General features: G+C 50.3%; 3 protein-coding genes across 3 annotated transcripts; 1 reads left to right on the forward strand and 2 right to left on the reverse strand.

Moving 5' to 3' along the window:
* Window positions 1-1,185: 1,185 nt before the first annotated feature.
* N0V96_006294 (uncharacterized protein) lies at window positions 1,186-1,697 on the reverse strand (the record flags this gene model as incomplete). Its single annotated transcript, XM_065757673.1, has 2 exons — window positions 1,186-1,568; window positions 1,694-1,697. 2 exons carry the CDS (start codon window positions 1,695-1,697, stop codon window positions 1,186-1,188), a joined length of 387 nt encoding a protein of 128 aa, XP_065613590.1.
* A 783-nt stretch (window positions 1,698-2,480) lies between these two features.
* Window positions 2,481-3,259, reverse strand: N0V96_006295 (uncharacterized protein; the record flags this gene model as incomplete). The annotated part of the gene is made up of 2 exons (XM_053190848.2): window positions 2,481-3,156; window positions 3,240-3,259. 2 exons carry the CDS (start codon window positions 3,257-3,259, stop codon window positions 2,481-2,483), a joined length of 696 nt encoding a protein of 231 aa, XP_053051766.2.
* Window positions 3,260-4,283: 1,024 nt separating this feature from the next.
* N0V96_006296 (uncharacterized protein) lies at window positions 4,284-5,732 on the forward strand (the record flags this gene model as incomplete). Its single annotated transcript, XM_053190847.1, has 4 exons — window positions 4,284-4,811; window positions 4,868-4,928; window positions 4,988-5,232; window positions 5,295-5,732. 4 exons carry the CDS (start codon window positions 4,284-4,286, stop codon window positions 5,730-5,732), a joined length of 1,272 nt encoding a protein of 423 aa, XP_053051765.1.
* Window positions 5,733-13,730: the final 7,998 nt, after the last annotated feature.

Here is a 13,730-nt window from a genome sequence, read left to right on the forward strand (position 1 = left end):
TTGAAAGACTAAGTTCCGGCTGGTGTGACTCTTGCTTTTGATGGATTGGTCGCATCAAAACTGCGTGTTTTCCCTTGAAGGGTGCTGCAATAGTACAGAATCAAAGAGGCTGGTGGCCAGTCGATACGGGCTCTCCGCAATGGCATCCCTGCAAGCCAAGACCCCAATGCCGAAAAAGGATGGTGGTTTGTACACCGACGATTATGAACGAATGACGGCCGTCTTGTTAGGAGGAGTTGATCGCCGGTGGTGTTACCGGCTCGTGACTTCATAAGAGCTGGAGCGCGCTGGGCTGACCGTGGGACTGGCTTCTTCTCTCATCAATTCGCTTTGAGTTTCATTCAGTGATACGATCAAACAACATTTTCTCCATCTTTAATCCGCAAAGTTCGGAATAATCAAAATGAAGGTGGTCAGCCATGTAGCAACTCTCATCTTCGTGTATGAATCTGTCAATATTCGAAATCAAGACATATTACTGACTTTGATAGCGCGGCACCAATTGTTGCCCAAACAAGTTCGGAGTCGTTTCTTTACTCGATCCTGCCAACTGATTCATTGACTCCTCTCCCTACCCCGGTGCCTCTTCCTACGGTGGTAGAAGAAGGGTGCCCCACGGCGACGGAGCTATCCCTGTGTCCTAGTTGCACCGGAGAGGCACCGCAATGCTTGACCGTGTCGACTCTGACGCAGTCATGCGGCTGCCCTAGTGCAGCTGCGACAGAGACCTTCACATTCGGTTGCGACAAGAGTGCCTGCCCTAGGGTGGGCTGCAGCACCAGCTACACCATTGTATCTGGCGAAGAGGCATGCACAGGTAGTGCAAGCGTGTCTGCCACAGCCGCGACGACCGACGTGGTCACGGTGACGACGACTACTCAAGCGACGACAGCCGCTACTGGCTCACAAGTCGGCACGGCATCAGGTGCTTCGGGCTCTTCGGCTTCTGCTAGTGCGACGCCGAATGCGGCTGGAAGACTGGCGATCCCATTCAAGTTTTGGTAAAAAGTACTTGAGAATTGGCCATACTGGGATGAAACATATGTACCAAAATCGGCCGGGGAACAGTGTCCGCAGTCTATATGTAGAATGATCGTAGCTTGGAACCCTAATCATTGTTTCTCGTAGTCCGAACTCTGCGTGTCAAGTGTATCTCCGTGTGCTTAATTGTCATCGGGCTGATACTCAAGTTGCTGTCCACGTCTCGGGCGTCCATGATTCCGGGCTGAAGTCTGGCCAGTAAAGCCCCTGAGCCCCATCATTGTAGATCGACGCATCTATGAACTGCAAGTCGAGCAGTGGCTGCGCCAGTAGCTCCTGCAAAGATGGTTCGTTGAGCGCCATACCGGCGGTCGTGTTTTGCTCCGCAAAAGGTTGGTTGAGGTTGACTGCAGTGTCCGTAAAAGCGGCAGTTGTGTCGTTCAGCAAAGCCGTCGAATCTCCCGCCACGGCAAAATCGCCGCGGCGTACATGAGCTGCGGCCATTGTGGGCTTCATAGCGTCGATGTGATGGCAGAACTCTTCAGCTGCATAGTTGCCATTATCCTTCAGCTGAGACAAGAACTGAGCTGCTTCTTCAAATTGTTCTCTGTCATTGTGACTCTCTTTGCCGCTCAGAAGGCTAGATGCAGCGAGGATGGTGGCAGCCGAGAAGAGATACTGCGTGTAGAAGTAGTCAAACGTTGCAAATGACCCATCGATCCAGCATTCTGTCAGTAGTCGGCAGGTGTGACGAGCACAGCGTATGCAAGTTTCTGCAAGCGTCATGGCGGTGGCCGGAACTCGTGGTTCTGGGGTCTCTGGTGTTCCCCAAGATGCTACATGCGTTCGCAGCACGTGGAGCAGAATCGGGCGGGTGGTGCTGATAGCGCACTTGAATCGAAGTTAGCTTTGTGACACCTTGTCTGGCAATATCACTTCTTTACTTGCCTGGTTAAAGTTAAGATGTAGCGAGATGGGCTTTGGCATTCGTTCCGATGTAGGCTTCGAGTCAATGTGAAGCTCCGGCGGTAGCTCTGCAGACCACCCACGAAGATCTTTCAACGCCTCTTGGACTCTGTGGGATAAGGAGGTATCTTGTAGCCTTCTTCGATAGATGGATGGCACCACCTTTCCCAATAAGCCAGCAAGCTTTACACTAGCAACGAAATATGATGCATCGGCAAAGTCATCCGCTATGTTATCGTCGACAACTGGATTCGACGGCAGATTCACTTCAATATCGATGTCTTGGACGGCAACTGGGTGGCTTAGCTTGGCTGCCCACATCCTGTCAAAGATGTATGCTGTCCACCAAACTCTAACCCTGTGCTCTCGGGCGGCCGCATCTCTGAGTTGCGTCTCAGGAACGTTGAGATGAAGGCCCATGACAACAGCAAGCCTGGTCGCGGAGCCGGCAAAGGTGTAGGCGGTATGTCGCCGGTTCAGTGCAAGAGAGTAGAAAGACTGTCAAAACGTTAGAGACGATCGGAAATAATCAATTATCGAAGCGATCTTACTAGCAATAATCTCAACTCGACAACATCGATCCTCGGTCGTTCGCTCACGATGCGAAGGATGCGAGTTGCCCGTGCAAAGTACCCCATGCCAGGGAAGTGCTTTTCCGACGTGGCAGACCGGGTCGAGTACATGGCGCCGATAGCAAACATTGCCCACAGCTTACTCTTGAGAAGTGAATCGCTTTCAGCAGGGTTCTGGAGTGTCTGTTCCAAGGCATCCAAAATTGAGCTCTTGCGAATAATATGGTAGCAGCGGCTGACATATCTCAGGGCAACCCCGACGAGAAAACGTGCTCTTGCCGGACTAGGCCAAGGGCAGTCTGTATCAGACAGAGCGAGCAGCCTCTCATCTGTGGCATAGTTCACCCGCGGGATGTGACTACTCTCGGCTGATGAGATTGCTTGGCGGAAGCGGGTCGCGAATGCAGCGTCTGAGGCCTCGCCGATGAGGATTGGCGTGTGCGGAATATTCATGTCGAAGAACCATGGTCGCTCATCAAGCGATGGCGCTGGGATGGCAGTTGCATTATTGTCTGTTGTCTCCTTTACCGGGGCAACGACTGCGAGATCTGGGAGCAGATTGGCTGCCCGAGGTTGACTTCCAATGCCGCTGTTGCTCTTCAACCGTTGGTTTTCGGCAATGAGGTCATCGATATAGCTGTGGGAAATCGAGTTAGTCTGATAACCAGTCGCTCTTAGAGACGCGAGCCCGAAGTGTGAACATCTCTGGTTCTAACCTACCGCTGGCTGACTTTTACCATACGGTTGCGCCGAGGGTATGTGCATTCTGCACCCTTGCTTGCTTGGCGACAATTCTCACACGGTTGACCACCGGAACATCTCACTTTGCGCGAGTGACACCTACGACACCTACCATGGCGGAGTCGCCGTTGTTAACCACCAGAAAACCTTCCGCAGCTTTGCGGCGCGATAAGTTGTATTACTCACGCGGTAGGTTTGGTCTTTGGTCGTGATGAAGCCGATGAGGATACCGGAGCGGATCTCAGAGCAACCCTATCCTCCGCACTGGACGCGTCGCCTTCCGATGTCATGGTGGTCGACCGGTATGCCGGATTAGGATATTGCCCTCGTGAGGTCCGTTGCTTTCGGGAAACGTGTAGGGATACCGAGGGGCGCAAGGGATATTTGAAGACGCCCATTCACCTTCCAAAGTTGCAATGACTTGTGACGTATTTCTAAAATATTACCGCTGCGTGAAACTCATCAGCACTAGTTTGGTAAAGGTTTCTTTGTCGTCACAGCTAGAGATTTGGGGGAGAAAGCTCTAGCCCAGCCGAGATAGTTCGGCGTAAATCGCGTAATACGCCGAGAAAAGACTGCGATTTCTCCACATTATCGGCGTAATGTGAGTTTTGCCGAGTTTTCCGTCACGATCCTTACCCCACAAACTGTCCAGGGGTTTAACCAGTTTCTCAAGCCGGCTTCATGCCATGTTGCCGACTACTCAGACCAGACAACCAACCACTGGTGCCCTATTTCACTCGCATTTCCGTTACAAATCCGGGCTGGCCTTGATCACGTCGCCCATGCGTGCATCACGTCGCCCTACAAGGCCCACTTAACGAAACATTTGAGTCAGAGAAGGTGTAGTGAAAAAATGGAAGAAAATTCGCCTGCCGAAGGCGTACCTCCGACGGGCGGAGAGCTGCAGGAGTTCTCGACTATATACATTCGGAAGACTCCCCGAGGCGGTATTCATCCTTTGACGATACTATAGCTTAGATATCAGCTTGCTTTCCGATCTTTAATGAGACTTACCTCGCCATGGGTTCCCCAGATGCCGAAAAGCCGGACGACTTGACCGCCGCTGTTATGATCCCTCAACTCAGCCCCGATCCGCTTACCGGCCCCATTCCGGCCGCCGCCGCCCCTCTTCGGCCCGTGGCCGCAGCAGATGACGAGGTGATGGCGATGCCAACATGGAAGAAATGGGTTACGCTTGCGGTGGTTTGCTGGATGGCCTTGCCTGTCACCTTCTCCGGTAGCTCCATCTTGACAGCGACGTCCGAGGTTGCTGCCGACTTCAACGTCTCAACGCATGCCATCACTACAGCTAATGCTGGCGTCTTCATTGCCATGGCTATGTCTGCCTTGATATGGCTGCCGACGAGTAACATCCTTGGTCGCAGAACGACTTACCTCGTGGCTAACTGCCTTTTGACCTTGTGTTCGATAGGCTCGGCGCTCTCAAATAGCTTTGCCTGCTTCACGGCGATTTGGGTCATCGGAGGAACCACCGGCCCATTCTTTCTAGTTGCCGGTCAAACCATCTTGGCAGATATCTTTGAGCCTGTGAGTTGGGTATAGAGCCAGATCTTTCCAGCATATTGAGCCTAACTGCTTTTTAGACAACTCGCGGGACTGCAGTGGGCTGTTTCTTAGGCAGCTGCGTGGCGGCAAACGCAATTGGTACGTTGATTAACTACTTTAGCATTGTGCCCAAGCGCCTGAAACTGATGATCTTTCAGCGCCGTTGACGGGAGCCGTCATCGTGACCTTCACCAGTTGGCGAGTCATCTATGGGGTTCAGGCTGGTATGACCTTACTCGGTCTCATCATGGCCTTCTTCTTCGTGCCAAAAGCGAGTCAACTGGCGCATCTCAAGATCGCTGTCGCAGAACGAGCTCCTATTCGGTCTTTGGGTGACTTGGCCCACGCGTTCAACCCGATGGGTGTTCTCCGCCAGTTCAGGTATCCCAACATCGTTGCAGCCGTGAGTTGCTCTTTCCCCTTTCCTCAACTCGACTCTAGCCCGTATTCTGATATTTTTCGCAGAACTTTGCCTGTGGACTCCTGGGATTCAACCAATATGGTCTTCTGAGTTCCATACGACGAGTCATCAACCCTCGGTTCGGCCTGACTACGCCTCTGATCAGTGGACTTTTCTATCTTGCTCCCGGAGCGGGCTTTCTCATGGGAAGCACGATTGGTGGTAGAGTCTCAGACCACACTGTCAAGCGATACATCCGGAAACGTAATGGTCTCCGTTTGCCCCAGGATAGACTCAAGAGCAGCTTGCCAGCAATCTTCTTCGTTCTCCCTGCCGGTACTCTGATCTATGGGTGGAGTGTACAAAAGGAGGTTGGCGGGATCGCTTTGCCCATCATCAGCTGCTTCTTTGAGGGCCTCGGCCTCATGTGGTCTTTTAGCGGTCTAAACACATATTCCGCCGGTAAACCTTCCATGGCATCTTGTTGCGTCTTCGATGATTGAACCTGGACTGACACATTTCATCAGAGGCAATGCCGGAACGCAGAACAGCTGTCATCAGTAGTAAATACATCGTTCAGTACAGTTTCGGAGCTGGCAGCGTTGGTGGTCTGGTACCAATGATCGACGCCATTGGAGTCGGCTGGTCTTTTACTATCAGTAAGTCCCTCAAGACAATTCTCATCCTTTTACTCGCATACTGATCTCTCCTTAGCCGCAACTTCTGCACTCCTCGCCGGCGTTTTGGTCTTGGGTATCTCTAAATTTGCATCGAGGGCTCAGAATTGGGTGGAAAAAAGTAATAGCGATGATTCAGATTAGTGCCAAGGGCGGCACTCAAGATTTGCGGACTCACTTGTACTATCTATATGCATAGCATGCGGTGTTTGCTGGGGACTGATTTGTTCTATCGCTTTTTCTCAGCCTATCAATAGAACGAATCTCGCGCGTCGATTCTTATCACATACCTGGGTCGAAAGTTTTACGACCACCCTCTGCCTCAAGGCGAACGATACAGTCAACGCCTGGGAGCCAAGCCGGCTTGACCGGGTTGAACAACTGTGCGTCCGGGAAGACAAGCACGACGCCTTAGACTTCATGGATGCCTAGCCACCCCTAGCGCCCGCTGTCTTATGAGCTGCATGCATCCTTCAAAGCTCACTGGTCGATATTTTGGACAGCCAATGAGTTGGAATGAAGGCCTCGATACAGTTACACAGCGGTCGCATTGAGGCACTGCCACCTAAGCAGTCCTACGGCTCGGTCTGACCAGCTCACCACGAGACAAGAGACCTTCCGTGTTGCTTACGCTTGTCCAACCTTCAAGCTCTCTCAGGACTTTTTCAGTCTACGCTGAACTGCCAATTTTCCACCTTGGAAGCTTCAGTCTCTACACCACTGCCTGATCAACTCTTGGAATGAATCTAAAACTCGAAGAATGGAGAACATTTCTACGGCGGTAGCGACCGTAGGGAAACTGAAACCTGAGATTCGTCTGGCTCAAACTATTTCGGAATTCAGCGTTTCTCTCAAGCGCCATCCAAATGAATCTCACATCCGCTTCAAAAACTTGCAGACAAGAAGCCCACCAAACGCCATGGAGGTTTTGCAATTGACCGAAGAGATTAATCGAGATGGAGCACGCCGCCACCGGTCTTGGAGGCCGAACGCCACCCGTCTCGTCACTATTCTGGAGAGAATTCGTCAATTTGCCCCTATTGGCGACGTCCTTGTTGGAGGCGCCCAGAACCTCTTAGCGTCTGGGGTTTGGGCCACGGTCAGGATGACTCTCGAGGTATTGACTTCAAATCTTCTTCCGAACTAGTTCATTGCATGTTGTCATCTCAAAATTGGGGCAGCTGACGGGAATCGTAGATATCGCTAAGCTTTTTGTCGTATTTCGATAAAGTTTCAACTCTTCTAATGAGGATTGGTAAATCATCTTCTCTTCACAAGGATTTCGCTTTGCTGTTTCCCACTTGTCGTCAGACTCAGGCGTACATGTGCGAGTATGTCATCGTTTTCATCAAAATATGCAAAAAGATCACCATCGACGCCCATAAATCATTTGCGTCTCAGCTTGCGACGTCATTCACTTCCACCTTTGACTCAGTCTTCAAACCACTGGAAGACGACTTGCGGTCATGGGGTCAGTTGATCGAAAATCGGGTAGCGGTACTCGTTGCAAAAGCCAACGTTGAAGGCAACTCGTCTTCAGTCGAAAGAATCAGCCGGTTTCAGGTTATGATCTCGCGGGATGCCGCCAATCGGGACCGAGAAACGCGTGCGCATCGGCTTTTCGAGGCCTTGGCCCCCAATCAGAAGGAGTTCGAGTCCATTTGGACGAGGGAGAGAAAAAAGGGGACCTCTTGTTGGATTTTCAACGACAAAAGCTATCAAGAATGGCTTAGCACAAAGACTTCAGCAACATTGTGGCTTCAAGGCAACTTGGGATCTGGAAAGACTGTCACCATGGCCTCCGTGGTGGCAGATCGTTTGATGGCACATCAGGACCCTAGCGAGAGTCAGTCAATCACTTTCCCTGTCGTTTACATATCCACGTACTCTTTACATGGCTTGGTCCCGTTCCACTGCCGATTCCTTATTCTCGAAGAAGCTGACCAGCCATAATTATTTAGCTACGCCGGATTCAAGGAGACTCCAATCTGTAGCGTTCTTCTTTTGCAAGAACAGCAATCAAACAACCTGGCAAGACCACAATATCCTCGGCAGCATCGTACACCAAGTTTTGAGAACTCCGACCCTGGCCCGCTTCCTAGACAATTTCTTAGATGAACACGAAATGAAGCATCAAGTATTTCACGCCGAATTTTGCATTGACCTCTTGCTCTCAATCACGCCATCAGCCTGGCAATGTGTACTTGTCCTAGATGGCCTGGACGAAGCTCCTTTGGAAGAGGTGGAATCAGTTTTTGGTCAACTTTATCGACTTATGCAATTCAGACGAGTCAAACTATGCTGCTCTTCCCGACCCACATCTAGATGCAAATCCGTTGCAGTATCGTCAATTGGTATCCACCAAACTATTTCTTTCGAGAGTGTCGACAGATCCGAAGACCTGCGAAGTTACATATCGGCTGAGGTCGAAAACTGGAAGCTCATTAGGCCAATATCAAGCAGGCTTGAGGGGCTAGTCAAGCAACAGCTACTAGCAGGTTCTCAGGGCATGTTTCTCTGGCTCTCGTTACAAATCGAGGCTATTTGCCCCAAATATACTCGAGAGCTTCGTTCTGAGTCTGGCATCCTCGACATTATCAACAATCTTCCCCGAAATCTTCCACAGGCGTTTGATCAGGCAATGCTGAGAATCCCAGACCTGAAGTATGGATCACGAATTTTCCAGCTCATCGCGTCAGCAGACCCATGCCTTTCTCTGGATGAGCTTCGTGTGGCTCTTAACGTCCAACCCGGGTCCTTGATATGGAGTCCTTCGACTCTACATCCCTCCGGATTCACTTTGGCCTCGACTTATGGTGGCAGTCTATTGGAGATTGATGAGGAGGACTCATGCATCAGGTTCATTCATCACAGTGTCCTGTTACACCTCGTCCGAGCCCCCGCGTTGCCTTCAGCTTCTCCTTACCACTTTCGTCTGCATCAAGCAGAGTTTGAACTCGGGGCCATCTGTGTCACTTATCTCAACTATGGGGTATTCGAGAATAGCCTGTCACATGCTCAGAATGTCTCGTTTGACAAAATTCCTGGTGCTGTGGCAAACTCGATCTTTAGTCCAAACGCCCTGACAAGGAGACTCATTTCTATCATGTCCCTCGACAGGCGAGCTAGAGCTTCTAACGTAGATCTGGAGCGATTGAACTATGACCTACACCAGTATCGATCGGAAATACGAGACGATATACATTTATTTCTCCCGTATGCCAGCAAACATTGGCTCAGACTGACCAAATGTTTCTCCGAGGCTATCGACCCATTGATTTATTCACTCTGGGAGAACCTTCTGTCCGGTTCTGTATCGTCCGTTTCATCTAGCCTCCCTTGGTCTCCAGGATCCGTAGCTGATGCAACGAAATGGTCCCTCTACAACCGTCACGGACCATTGTTCCGACATCTATTAGGTAGCTCCGACGCCGTCATCGTCAAGGAGGTCCTTCGGATAACTATTATCATAATTAAACAGTATAAGGTGGACATGGAAATATCAACAGCCGAGGCCTACCCTATTATCTCAAGACTAGATGAACTACACCACCACTGTCTACGCCACGAGTTTTTCCTATCTGGAGAAGACGCGGGGCTCCTGGTCCCCACGTACCTACTACATATGGGCATCGATGTACCGGTGCTTAATCTTTTGGTCGAAATGGAATGCCTGCCTTTTGGCACCGGCGACAAATATTGCCAGTTCAAAGACCCAGTTGCCGTCGAAGTGGCTCTTGGTACCATTGCCCGACATGGAATACCAAGAGTTCTACATTTCCTTCAGCAGGAAAGTCAGGAAGAGGCGGAAAGAGACACATGCATCAAATCTGCGCTGCTTCTTACACACTACCTCCCCAGCATTGATACTACCCTTAGCAACGGTTCCACCATTTTACACACCGCTATCAAGCATGGATTTGAGGACCTTGCAGAAACCCTGCTCAAAGACCGAGGGGCAGATCCAGACGGCGCCCGTCTCCAGGGAATCTCCAGCCCCTTGCAGCTGTGTCTCCAAAAGAAGTTCAGGCACCTAGCCGTGACGCTGACCCAAATGGGGGCTGACATCATCGCGACGCCAGATAACGGCCTTCCTCCATTCTTTCTAGCCATGGGTCTGCGTGACTTGCGGCTTTTTGACGCAATGTGGCACGGAAATCCCCATCGATCATCGCGCCAATATGGCCCAAAGAAAGAAACAGCGTTTCAATTTGCCTGTAGAGTCTACTGCGACCCGATTAGCAAAGACTATCCTGATATCTCAGAGGCCCTCGATAACATCTTCGCTAAGGGCCCCGATATGAACTGTCCCAATGGTGACGGTGAAACCCCGTTGATGATCACTGCCATGACGGGTAATCTTGAGTTGATGGTACGACTTTTAGATCTAGGGGCGGATCCAACACTTGCAGGTGTCAATGGCGCAACGCCTCTTCATCTGGCGGTGGGAGACACAGTTGCAAAGCTTCTCGAGTCTGGCGTAAACCCGAATAAGGTAACACCTGATGGCATATCGCCGCTCATGGTGGCCTCACTGCTAGGTGATGTTTCTGCTGTCAAGACCCTCCTTCATGGTGGTGCGCTCCGTTTCCAGTCTATCGCTGGTGCAGGGCCTCTGTCAGAGGCGGGAAAAGCACTCTTCAGAATGTCAAAAAGATACCGAAGATACTACGACGCGGAAAGCTGGCCTCGTAATGCAACAATAGACAAGATCGAGGCAGGAGATACAGCTCTCTCACTCGCGATAACCCGGCTAGAGTTCATGACTGGCGATAAGGAGCAAGTCAGTCGACTACGCCAGATTGTGAAAGACACTGCAAATAAGGATGACCAGAACAAAGTTAGAGCAAAGATCACGCATACTACGGGACGCTGGGACGATTTTGAGAAGATTGTGCTTGAATTGATCTCACGGAAGCATGGCGCAGTCCTTTGGCCAGAGAGAGAAGCTATCACGCGTAGGTATCGACACACGCATTGCTGGCAGACGATTCTAGCGGCGGCTGGCTAAGTGGTTGAAGTGATGATCAGAGAGTGTGCAATCATAAATTTGCGAGGAACCGTTTCTATGGAATCAAGCCCGGCTAGCCATTTCGTAATCCACCAAACCATGTCCGAAGCGTCACAAAAGGCGGCAACAACTGGCAACCCGTCATTCCTTCACCAATTTTTCGCTGCCGCCATAAGTGGTCTAATCGCAGCCAGAGATGCGAATCTAGCAATCCCATATCTCCTTATATAGTTCATGTTCAGATCATGACTTCTGTCCTGATGAAAGCTCATATTGCATCTGGTGATACAGCTGTTTGGTTTCAAATTAGCTTCTGGTGACGTGTATCACTAGCCGAGTTAGAAGGATCGTGAGACTTACAAGTCCCAATGGACAAAACCGGCCTGAGCATAATCTTGCCTACAAAGCTCCATACAAAGAGCGTACAGGTTTGTTTCTGTCGGAGCAAGATCATCATCATCATCGTTCCGTGAAGCTAGGCCTTTCGTGACAGTTCCTTTCCGAATACGATGCATGGCACTTTTTCGTGAAGTTTCAGTGACTTGGCTTATACTTGATTTTTGATATGGTTTTACCTTGCAGGGGTTACCCTATCATTTCCCTCGGCTCTACCTTATTTCAGGCTATCCTCGACAAGAACTGAGCGTTCCTCGATAGGACTTGCCACTGAATGTGAACCACCTCTGAAGGTGTCGTCTATCTCGCCAGCATTCTTTACCAGAACAGCACAGAAGGAGAAGGCAGCCCAGACAGCGAGTACAAGAAGGTGAGAAAGTGCTGAAACCCTCATTTTGTCGAAGTAGCCAAGGTTTTGAAGGATAGAAATAGTGATCAAGAGCCAAGAATAACGTTGGTTGGCATAGGAGTCTTTCCAATGTTTTACTCAGCGGGGATTGATCAAATTTAATGATAGACGAGAGTCCTGTCTGCATTTTAGATAATGCTTCGCCTCGCGGCAACATGTTTCGCTTCTTGGTACTGAGGTAACAAGGGGGACAGGGAAGGCAATCGCGGCCTCGACAGAAATCAAGATCACAAGAAAAGCAAAGATTGATCGCAGTTTGAGAACGCGACGATGGCCTACTTTGCAGCTAAACGGATTCTGTTGTGAACATCGGGGTCTGAAGATCGCAGCTAGGTGCTTGAGCTTCAAAGTTTACTGGCGCAATGTTTGCTTCCTCGACCCGTTGCCTATAATGTATGGTGTACCGTTTGCCACCCTGGAAACACAACACAATTGATAAGATTGCAAATGTAACACAAGTCAGGATTTCACACTCATGTGATGAGATGCTGTCTTTCAGAGCGGTGATACAACGAGGTAAGGGTGCATGTAGGGGTAATGGTATGGTAACAATGGTTCATGATGCAAACCGCGCGAACATAAGCAGCCCGGGCATGTCTAATCGTGTCATCGAGCAATTTGTACACCTATTCTGGGCTTTGTCATCCGACAGACCAGCAAAGTTTGCGTTTGCTATCTGCTTCATAGCGAGGAATGAATGGCAGTCCATGTTAATTTTGATACGAGAGATCGGCACCTAAGCAATGGACACGAGGGCCATAATTGCTCGCTTCCGATTGATGAGCCGAAAACTTCTCTTCGCCTCCATGGCCGCTCTCCATGCGCATATCATCACTTTCCTGGATGTGCAGCGATTGTTTATAAGTACTCGGTCTGCTGTTATAGGAGGAATCGCCATCCCCAAGACTCATTCACCGACGAGTCCTAGAACAAAACGGCCCCTTTCTTCAGTCCTTAGTAAGATGCATCTCATCCACATCCTCCCTCTAACTCTCCTCGCTGGACCCTCCTCGGTCCTTGGGGAATGTTTCAAATAAGGACCCCGAACAGGCTACGCCAATGACAACAACGTCCTCGATCTCGGCGTCGTCTGTAGCTTGCTCACAGGCCTCTACAACAAGGGCGAGTTTCGACGGATTTGCGTGCATGACAAGAATGGCATCAAGTGGGACTTTGAGCTGAAGGTATCAACTTCTAATCTGTAGCTTTTACTTCTTGTGTCTGACGCTTTGCAGTATTTTGGCAGTGGTGCAACGCGTACTATTCATGGACCTGAATGCGTGAATGGCTTTTCCAAGGAAGCAAAGTGTGCCCAAGGGGGAAAAACGGCGTACGGCAACTGGGAGTACATGTAAGCGTTATTACATCTCAAAAAGCTTGGATCAAATCAGTAAGCTGACATGAATCCTTACAGAGCTGATCCCAACAACGGACGCTGCTTTCGTAACCCAGATCTTTAGGCTGGCCAAGGTAGGGGAAGTCTGAGGTCGTTTCGCGTTGTTTTGCGGAGCAGTCTTGGCCTCTTAAGATGTTACTGCATGGATTTTCTCGTAGCTATCTGCCTAACGCTATTTAAATCGACCTAACGATTACTATGACATTATCCGAGCATTGGATCTCAACTAAGATTTGTACCGGGAACTGCATGGCATCTAGCCACTGGCGGTACCACTTGTGCATGTCCCTCTGGAGACCAAATAGCAAGTGCTCTACTCGCAAAGACACTCGCAATTGGGACTAGTGCAAGTCCAGCCTTCTTTTCCTTGACGCAGGCACTAAGATCACACATATGTATCAGAAAGTGCCCAGCAACTCTATGGGGTATAGTAGATTGTAAATACCTCGGCTTCGCATCCGCCATCAAAGCCTCCGCACCATGTCATGAAGTCGCATCCGTAGCGTAAATTATACTCGAAATCGGACATGGATCCTTGCGGAGGGGCCAGGTGAAAGGGACGGCAGAGGTACCACTGGCGGCAGTGATGGCACTGGCCATGAAAAAAACCTG

The sequence above is a fragment of the Colletotrichum fioriniae genome (genome assembly GCF_027942845.1).
Source record: "Colletotrichum fioriniae strain IMI 355084 chromosome Unknown scaffold_7, whole genome shotgun sequence".
NCBI classification, from domain to species: Eukaryota; Fungi; Ascomycota; class Sordariomycetes; order Glomerellales; family Glomerellaceae; genus Colletotrichum; species Colletotrichum fioriniae.